At 34.0% G+C, this 9,804-nt stretch overlaps 2 protein-coding genes across 6 annotated transcripts; one reads left to right on the top strand and one right to left on the bottom strand.

Moving 5' to 3' along the window:
* Nucleotides 1-42: 42 nt before the first annotated feature.
* RpS6 (ribosomal protein S6) lies at nt 43-2,005 on the bottom strand. Its single transcript, XM_029310068.2, has 5 exons — nt 1,920-2,005; nt 1,338-1,542; nt 997-1,142; nt 433-633; nt 43-286 (listed from the first exon to the last, which is right to left on the bottom strand). Exons 1-5 carry the CDS (start codon nt 1,923-1,925, stop codon nt 92-94), a joined length of 753 nt encoding a protein of 250 aa, XP_029165901.1. The 5' UTR covers nt 1,926-2,005; the 3' UTR covers nt 43-91.
* Nucleotides 2,006-2,912: 907 nt separating this feature from the next.
* Nucleotides 2,913-9,167, top strand: Impbeta11 (importin beta11). Of its 5 annotated transcripts, none has more exons than XM_085485498.1 (19): nt 3,297-3,453; nt 3,634-3,687; nt 4,236-4,367; nt 4,589-4,689; nt 4,779-4,892; nt 4,970-5,376; nt 5,529-5,792; nt 5,887-6,042; nt 6,122-6,177; nt 6,302-6,484; nt 6,565-6,679; nt 6,751-6,971; nt 7,057-7,221; nt 7,307-7,499; nt 7,589-7,826; nt 7,914-8,010; nt 8,081-8,340; nt 8,667-8,808; nt 8,896-9,167. In XM_085485498.1, exons 3-19 carry the CDS (start codon nt 4,245-4,247, stop codon nt 8,998-9,000), a joined length of 2,940 nt encoding a protein of 979 aa, XP_085341624.1. In that variant the 5' UTR covers nt 3,297-3,453; nt 3,634-3,687; nt 4,236-4,244; the 3' UTR covers nt 9,001-9,167. The 5 variants fall into 5 exon arrangements, with proteins under 5 accessions (XP_085341626.1, XP_085341624.1, XP_085341623.1 ...); XM_085485497.1 differs by having other exon boundaries at nt 3,297-3,464; XM_085485500.1 differs by lacking the exons at nt 3,297-3,453; nt 3,634-3,687 and adding an exon at nt 2,913-2,931.
* Nucleotides 9,168-9,804: the final 637 nt, after the last annotated feature.

Below are 9,804 nucleotides of genomic sequence, written 5' to 3'. Positions count from 1 at the left end.
TTGAATATTTAAGGAAGTTTATGAAATAAATGTGAGGGAAAATTACAAGTAGTTTAGATTTTTTATTGATTTGTAAATAAGTTCAATCCATTCACTGTTGTGTAGGTGCCGACTGACTCGAAGACTTGGAATCGCGCATAGAGGCGCTACGCCTTCGCTTGAGTTCTTCCTGGCGTCTGTTCTTCGCCTCCTTCTGCCTCTGCGCCAGCAGTTTCGCGTACTCGGCCGCCTGTTCCTTGCGGGCCAAGCAACGTTTCTTCTTAAGAGCCAATCTATGTCTCTTCCTCTGTAAATACATATAAATTTGTAAAACACTTTTTCAATAACACTTTATTAACTTGACAACTAATTGTTTTCATTTTAATCTAAATATTTCTCCGAGGTTTATCGAGTGTGTATTTCTGTAATTCTTTTAAAGGATAAATTATATACCTGAAGGACGATTGGAGTGATCAAACGCTGGATCTTCGGTGCCTTAAATCGCTCCTTCTTTCCTTCTTTTTGTACCGGTCGTTTCACTACAAACTGTCGCACATCATCCTTTTTCGAAAGATTAAAGAGTTTGCGAATTTTGCTCGCTCTCTTTGGTCCCAGACGACGCGGTACGTTCATGTCCGTCAGTCCTGGGATTTCCTGTTGAATAAATAATTAATAAGTTTTAATAATAATAGATATTACATTATATTCTAAATTTTAATTCTAATTTTTAATTTAAATTGAGGACTGAGCATTTTTTAAAATTCAGAGTTTAGAATTATATAATATAAATTTTATGCTCTGTAATATTTGATCTAAATAGATTGAAAAATGTCTCGTTCGTACACTGAGAAAAAGCATAAAAAAATGCAGCAATTTCCCAAATCATAAAACGAATTTTATCTTCCATGCGTACGATAGTATTTCAAGAAAATTGAATATTATCTTAAATACACCCTGAACAGCATGGGTCTCTAATGCTTAATAAAAATTAAGAAAATTATATTGCTAATAATTTACCTGCTTTCCCTTCCTTACGATGACGAGGGCTAATACAGATAAATTGGAATCTACAATGCAACCACGAACAGATTTGCGCTTACGCTCACCATCACGTCTAGGTCTGTAGCAAGAATGTCCCTTCGATAGCAATAAACGTACACGGCCTATAAATAAATAAATACATCATATTAATTAAAATATAAAGAAAATTAATACATAGTCTCAAAAGAATTATAAATATGGCATAAAGCCTTTTTTTTTTATAAAGAGAATAAATTGAATGTAAACTGAGAGTTTAGTTTACCGTCTTATAACTCTAACACATATATGTAAAATATAAATGTATCACGTAAACCCACCGTTTGTCAGGACACCCTGCTTCATGGGGAAGCCTTGCTTGTCGTTACCACCGGAAACGCGAACTACATAGCCCTTCCATTCGTCTCCCAGTGCATCGGCTTCAACCTCAGCTCCCATGCGTTTCTCGTAGAAAATTCTGAGCTTGTGCTCGTCCGAGATTTCGAACAGCTTCTGACATCCTGTCGCGGGATACGATACGTTCAGCTGTAACGATCGAACGCACGAGTTAGAAAGGATGTACACAATATACAATTTTTCGAGTTTGAGGTTGGGTCAAGAAATTCTTGTACAATAAATATTACATCAACAAAACAAAAACTAGCATATTAATTTTGTAAGTTACAAGTTACAGACTGACACAAAAAACAGATATATTGTAATCACGACCTAATTTAAAGTGAAACAATGCACGTTTTATTTGACATCGACACGGGTAGCTATTTGCAATCAGCACTACGTGTAATATGGATATTGTAACTAATATATAAACATTGTTGCATTCACAATACTTTTGCGCATCGGAAAGAATACAGATTTTACGCGATGGACGCGGGATTCCTGAAATATTCGCGGATTCTCACCTTCATCGTGACGAAGTTTAAACGGTGCCACGAGCCATGAACGAGAAAGGACCTAAAACCAGCTTCACGCGAACGTCTCGCTTGGAAATCCACTGCTGCCAACTTGCTTGCTTCTAGGGACGTACGGAGACGGATTTCGAGCAATTTGGACAAAAAGTTTCTCCACTCTGATTGGTCGTCTGAAAGCATCTCTAGTACTGTCCTGGGGATCAATTGTGTAATTTTTTCTAAAGTGGAAACGAAAAAAATAACGTTAAAAAAAAAAAAAAAATTAAATAAAAATTTAATTTTTGTTTTTTTATTTTTATTTTTAATTAAATAAAAATAAAAATTTCCGCCAATAGCATATCGATTTTATTTTAAAATCAATGCGTGATTAGTGGAAATTTTTTACTTTTCACGTTTTCACTTTAGAAAAAGTTACAGAATCGATACCCAGATTGTAGTCTTGAATGAATATTTTGTTCCCTATCTATATAATTGTTTATAGTCAGTGTTTGTAAGATACCAATTAGATTCGAAGTTGATTTATTCCGAATACAACTTTTGTGAATGAAAGTGGCCTGTCACATTTTGTGCAACGGTGATATAATTGAATTGAATTTGGAAAATACTCTCACTATGTAGTACTTGGAAGAAAATTATTACAAGTGAAGGGAAACATAATCCGACTATTAATTGTGTATCCGAGCTGATTGTATATGTTCTATAATAATTTTAATAAGGATTTTGCATAAGTTTTTCATGTGTGATATCGCCGAAAGGTATTCTAAAAATTTCGTAGGTTATTCATTCTTTTTAAATGTTAATTTAAAATCCGAGCTAATCGATTTAAATATGATTTTTATTTTTATGTAAAAAGAATCATTCGGTAACAAATTTTTGGATCGAAAAAGACTACGTTTGCAAAATCCATTCTCGGAATTATAATTAATTAATTAATTGAAAAAGAGGCTGTATTCACTCTATATAATTTTTCCAGCGCATTATTAGATCCATATTATTGCATTACGTAAGTATTCTCAATCTTTTAATTTCACATTTTCTCTCATTGTCACAGCAGCGTTAATCGATAAAAGAATTAGTATATAGTGAGTCAAAGGCAGAGGAGAAAGCAGGAGACTATTTTTGTATGACTCATGATAAAATAATTCCAATTAACAAAATAACTCGTCCGATAAGAAATCGTTAGGAGGAATTAATTAAATTCAATTTTATTTCAATATAATTATTTTATTTTAATATAATTTATATTTTCACATTTCGTGGCGAACGATATAATTTATTACATTTGCGCTGATCGATCAGGATCATCGGATCATCACCGGCATCTCATCTCGGACGATTTCGCCGGCGCGGCGCGAAGTTTGCTACGTTTTATCTCGCGCGCGTGACGTAAGAAGACGACGGAACTGTCACTATCGCGTCGCGAAGAGGCGGAGGCGAGGAAAGAGAGAAAAGAGGAAAGGAAGGAGAGAGAAGACGACGTATATCGGGAAATCGGGAGACGGAATAACGTTGCGCTTCCGAAAAGGTGTCACGTGTGTATGTGTGTGTGCGTGTACATGCGCACGTGTATATAATATATATATATATATATAACTGTGTGCATGTGTATGCGCGTGAAACACTCCGGTGAACGATAGAGGGATCGCGCCGGAGGATTTTCGTTATGTATCGATTTACTACGTAAATACACTCTTCTCTCTCGCAGAACGACAAATGGAGCACACGGAATGAGGAGTCTGCGGCATCGATTGCGAGGCAGGTAATGTCCTTTTTTTCTCTCCTTTTTTTTTCTCATTTTCTCTCCTCGGTTTTTCTCACCTTTCTTCTTTTCTCGCCGCCGTGCGGACACTTTTCCGTTGTCCCTTGCGTTGTACAGGTTAGAGGGCATCCCGTTACCGGGAACAAGGACGTAGACGTCGGCGACGATGACGACGTTGCACGTTCATTCGGAGAAATGATGTAATGTGACATTCGTCGTAATTTTCTCGACCTCGTGTATTTAATCCGCTGCATTTCTTGTGCGACGTGTCCTCCCTGTCGATGTAAAATTTTGTCAGTCAATCTTGTGAACCACATGTTTCTTTTTTATTTTTGATTATTTAGAATATTGTTCGGATATTGCATTAGGGACCTTTGCTTTTTGATCGAAAAAGATAATACAGGACGTTGCAATTATGTAATATTATAATGATGCTGCTATATGATCAGACAATTGTGACAAGAGTGGGATATTAATAGAATAAAGATTGTATTATTTATTATACATTGTTGAGGATGATAGATCTGTTGACACGTGTGATTGTTTAGTAAGAAGACATGGATGCCGCAGTTATAGAAGTTTTACGAAGGGCGGTCAGCCAAGACCCTGATGTCCTAAAATCTGCAGAACAGACGTTGAAGCAATGGGAGACTCAGCAAGGATTTTATATAGCGTTATATGTGAGTTATTTTGTAAAGAAATATAAGAATTTGTATTAGAAGTCTATAATAATGTTTTCCATGCACGTAACAACTTTATAGAACATTACATGGGACAACAGTGATATATTTATATATTAGATTACCTTTATTTAAAATTGCCTTACAATATTTTTTATTTCTTGGCATTATACATATTTATGTATATGAAATGTATGAGTCAGCACAAGAATTGTTTTTAGAATGTTCTTTCAAATCATTCCTTGGCTGTTGAAGTCAGATGGATGGCTACTGTGTATCTAAAAATTGGAGTCGAAAGATACTGGAGGAAAAATGCACCAAAGTAATAGATACTTTGTGTTAAATAAGGAAGCATCATATGCTCGAATATTATTATCGATATACATGTATCTAATAATACCATTATTCCAGCTCAATTGGGGATAATGAGAAGGAATTTTTACGACAGCATCTGCTAAGAAATTTTGAAGAACCTGTAAATCCATTAGCCATACAATTAGCAGTTCTTATTTCTAAGATAGCAAGGTATAAAATATTCCCCATGTGATACAATATAAGGTAATGAATTTATTAGCGTGCTAATTATTTCATTTCGCATGTAGGTATGATTGTCCTAGAGAATGGAGCACATTAGTACCAACATTGTTGGAAATTATAAGGCGAGAAAACTCTCTGGCACAACGTCAAGCGTTGTTAACGCTGCATTATGTTGTTAAGGCTTTGGCGTCTAAACGTTTGGCCGAAGGTCAGAGGCTCTTCCGAGAATTGACTGCGACTATGTTCAATTTTATTTTAAACTTATGGAATACCTACACCGAATCCTTTCTGATTATGGCGTCAAACGGGGCCGACGTCAATCAGATACAAGAAGCCTTAGAAAAGGCACTCCTACTATTAAGAATACTTAGGCAGCTGATTGTAAATGGATTTTCAAATTTATCTGAGTCTCAAGATGCCATGTTATTTTTAAAAGTCGTTTTCGAGCGTGCAAGGACCTGTCTCGAGTGCCGTTAGTACTTCAAAATTATTCAAAAGAAAACTATTCTATATACATATACATTAATTTTATTTTTGCTTATATTTATTTTTATTTATAAAAATGTGAATGTACTTGATATGTAATATGAAAGTAGTACATTATTTTTTTGTTTGTGTTTTTAGGAAAAACGTTAGCTGCTAGAGGTGTACAGATGGATGCGTGTGACAAATTTATAATACATTTGACCAAAGTTTTAATAGGAGTGTTAGAGATGCACCCATTTTGCTACGTGGAACTCATACCGACTTCCTTAGAGTTTTCCGTTTTTTATTGCTTTACGGAAGCCGGTCAGGCATTAACATTCGAGAAATTTATTATTCAATGCCTGAATTTAATGAAAAGTATTTTATTATCGACATATTATAGATCAGCTAAAGTTAGCGAAGGTACGTAAGCTGTATTATTTTTATATTATCTAAATCGTGTTCTATGTATGTTATCTATATTAATGATCAAGGAATCTTCTTTTATGAAAAACAGAGACGAAAGATCCATTGGTATTGAGGGCATGCCAATTGAAACAAGAATTTTTCACACCAGAAATATTAACAGAAATTTGCTCTAGGCTTGTCACGCATTATTTTCTTTTGACACCTACGGATCTTGAAATGTGGGATACTCAACCAGAAAGTTTCGGTAAGCATAATATGATATAACGATGCAGAGTAATATCATACAAAAAAATGATATTATTAAAATGTAAAACTATGGAAAGAATTATTTTTTCCAGCTGTTGATGATGGTGGAGAATCATGGAAATACAGTTTGAGGGTGAGTGATTAAAGACATTGCAAAAATTAACGAAAGATTAATTTTATAAATGTGATATTAATAATTGTAATGAATATTGTGTATATATAATGATTATTTATGGGGAATATATATTATATTGCAGCCTTGCACAGAATCCCTATTTTTGGCAATATTCCATCAGTTTAGAGACGTTCTTGCCTCAGTTTTGGTCGACCTGATGAAGCAACATCATCAACCTGTAGATCCTAACAATTTGCATGCGATTTTAGTAAAAGATGCAGTTTACCGCGCAGTCGGTTTAGCTGCCTTCGATTTATATGACGAGGTAAACAAAATATTATCCAAAAATGCTCTCATAAACATTTAATTGGTTTAATGAACGTTTTTTTTTTTTTTATGTAACAGGTAAATTTTGATCAGTGGTTTTCGACGACTCTAAAGGAGGAATTAAAAGTTCGGAATAATAATTATTATAGAATTATCAGAAGACGTGTGTGTTGGTTAATCGGCCAATGGACGAGTACGTTGAAATTTTGTTTTAACTAATTATTTATTATATTTCATGAATATTTATATCATATTATCTTGCAGATATTAAATTGAGCACGGAGTTGAGACCCGAGTTATACAAGATCATGATAGAAGCATTGAACCCTGAAGAGGACTTGGGAGTTCGTTTAGCAGCGAGTAATGCTTTGAAACAGGCGATCGATGATTTTCAATTCAATCCGGAAGAGTTTTCTCACTTCTTGGAGCCAATATTTTCCTTATTATTTGCGCTTCTTAAGGAAGTGAACGAGTGTGATACAAAGGTACACAAAGAACTGGCGTTTATTTTTTATTTTATAATTTTACACTATTCTTAAGTTATTCCTTATAAATTTTTATATCTTTTAGATGCATGTGCTATATGTATTATCGTTTATTGTCGAGCGTGTTGGCAGTGGAATTAAGCCTCATGTTGGTGCACTTAGTTTGTACCTACCTGAACTTTGGCAACAATCTGAAGTATATAATATGTTGCGTTGCGCCATAGTTTCCACTCTGATACAATTGGAGAAGGTAAATATGCGATATATAAATAATAATATATTTTATCTTTGAATCAATAGATTGATCTTTTTCTAATACTATCCTGCATTTACAGGCGCTAGGTCCCGAGAGTGTTATTTTAGAACCACTGGTGGTAGCTGTTGTAGCTTTGAGTTGCGACGTTACTCAAGAAGGACATGTTTATTTATTAGAGGATGGATTGGAATTGTGGCTTGCCTTGTTGGAAAATGCACCCGCGCCGACCCCAGCTATAATGGATCTGTTCGCAAATATGCCAGCATTATTGGGTTAGCGATACGTTTAATAAACATTGTTAACAGTTTTATTAATCCTCGATCATTCGAGATAATCATAATCTTTTTGCTTATATTTTTAGATAAATCTACAGAAAATCTACGTCTCTGTTTGTACATAATTCAAGCGTACGTATTGTTAAACCCGCAAGACTTCTTCACTTATAGAGGCTCAATGGTCATCGAACCTCTAAGAACACTTCTGAGCGATTTACGGACGGAGGGTAGAGTGATGGCGCTGAGATTATTCGAGTTGTGTCTCAGAGCTTCCCCTCAACAGGGTGCAGAACTGATCAAACCCATTTTATTAAAGATATTTGAGTAAGTAATTTTGTTTGTTTCTTTCTTTCTTTTTTTAAGAGATCTGTGTCATATGGAAATATTTAAAATATTCAATTTTTTTTACAGAAGTCTTTATAATGGTGAAGAGTATCCTATGATCATGACTATGAATCTATCTATTGTTGCAAGAGTTTTATTAGGTTCTCGCGATATTTTTGTACAGGTAAAAAACAATTCTATCCTAATCGCGATTTGCACTTGGACCTTCTCAAAGATAAGAATTGCTTTTGCAGGTGATAAGCGATCTCGCGCAGAATTTAGGAAACGAAACGAGAGAGGAGATCGTGCTCGGAAGAATAATATACAGATGGATCAATGGAATGCCGTTGGTATCTCAGAGTGAAAAGCGAAAATTATTAGCCCTCGCTCTCTGCTTTCTCCTTGGAGCCAACAGTCCACCCACGGTTCTTGAATATTTTTCGTACATAATATCGAATATCGTCGAGACGCTTAACGACATCACAAAGTTTGACGATATGGGCTATCCTTTCGAGTAAGTATTTGAAAAGTGTTTTTCTTATACGTAAATACAAATGTAAAAGCGATTTATAATGTAGTAAGGCCTCAATTATTTTAAATGATGTTATACAACTGCAACTCATAATTTCATATTTATTTATCGAAAAACTAATATTATTTTGTTTCTTTTTTTCATTTTTTATAATCATTTAAAACTATTTTATAGCCATTATTCGTTATTGAAAAATAATTCCTATGCGTCACATCTATCGCAATTACTTTAATTGATTGTACAGGCTTTTTATAAAAAGAGAACAGATATATCGATTTGTGCAATTAACGAATTGAAAATTGTTCCAGTTCTTTGATGAACACTGATCAGCCCAGTCCATCGCAGTACGAGGACGTGGATTACGAAACCGAGCATGCTCAACGACAAAAGAGACTCGCCTTCAGCGATCCTGTGCACAGTATATCCTTGAAAGATACGCTCCAAAGTCAGGTGAGAATTCTTCGTTGAGATCTGTTTTTAGATATTTAATTATCACTTATAAACTAATGATTTTTTTTTTTTTTTTGAAATTGTTAGTTGATCACGCTACGAAATATAGTTGGGGATAATCAATTTGATCAATTGATGCTTACCCTCAATTCCGAGATCGACGAACAACTCAAGGACTACATATCGCTGTGAGGAAGGCGCAAGATCAAAACGCAATACAATAGAGGATTTCGACTATATAAGGTATGAGAAAGAAAGCTTTACAGCGCTCTTTTGTGAAACGGCACTATTTTATTGTATGATACTATCATCTGTTTCATTGTATTAATAATGTTGATAATAAAAGATCCTACTCTCTCTCTCTTTTTGCACCATTAGAAGATTCCTTTCTCCCCTAATTTTGCTTTTGAATACTCATATAGATGATTACGCTTTTATTTGACATTAGTTAATATTATATGCAATTTGATTTTCTAATCTATAGAAAATTTCGCATATAATTAGGAGAGGAAGATATTTTTTATAATGGTTTTTAAGAGATTGTTATAAATATATTAAACTAATGTTAGCATTAGTTAACAAAAATATTAGACATACATACACAATCAAATTATTAAATTATTATTTATTGCAGAATAGTTATCATATTACCACATCGAATTAATATACGGTTGCTTTATTCAATGATCTTCTGTTGCACTGATCATAGTTGCAACTGTGATTTTTTATTATGTTTAAAAACTTGTAGATGACGCGTTTACTTTTTTATATTCGGATATCATATTATGCGAACATGTATAATCTAATGCTTTTGTATATGAATGTATAAAAATGTCAAAAAGTATATATACAAGTATATACAAATATGGATATTGGAAAAGTATACATTGGATACATGTTGTCTTCGAGTGCGAATATCGAAGAATTTTTTAATTCATTTCTAAGTAGAAATAAAACTAAGAAGTTATCAACAAGATATTAATTTGTTCGATCATG

This window comes from Nylanderia fulva, unplaced genomic scaffold, assembly GCF_048542155.1.
Source record: "Nylanderia fulva isolate GAGA-0341 unplaced genomic scaffold, ASM4854215v1 Scaffold37, whole genome shotgun sequence".
Classification (NCBI taxonomy): Eukaryota; Metazoa; Arthropoda; class Insecta; order Hymenoptera; family Formicidae; genus Nylanderia; species Nylanderia fulva.
Note: the sequence above shows the minus strand (reverse complement) of the source record. Positions and strands in the feature narration are given on the sequence as shown.

Coding starts and splice junctions, on each gene's coding strand:
- RpS6 (XM_029310068.2), bottom strand. Junction 1,143..1,337: donor GCAGGGTGTCCTGACAAACG/GTGGGTTTACGT, acceptor ATTTATTTATAG/GCCGTGTACGTTTATTGCTA. Junction 634..996: donor TCGTAAGGAAGGGAAAGCAG/GTAAATTATTAG, acceptor TTTATTCAACAG/GAAATCCCAGGACTGACGGA.
- Impbeta11 (XM_085485500.1), top strand. CDS start 4,245: ATGGATGCCGCAGTTATAGAAGTTTTACGAAGGGCGGTCAGCCAAGAC. Junction 4,893..4,969: donor CTTATTTCTAAGATAGCAAG/GTATAAAATATT, acceptor TTTCGCATGTAG/GTATGATTGTCCTAGAGAAT. Junction 8,809..8,895: donor AAGATACGCTCCAAAGTCAG/GTGAGAATTCTT, acceptor TGAAATTGTTAG/TTGATCACGCTACGAAATAT.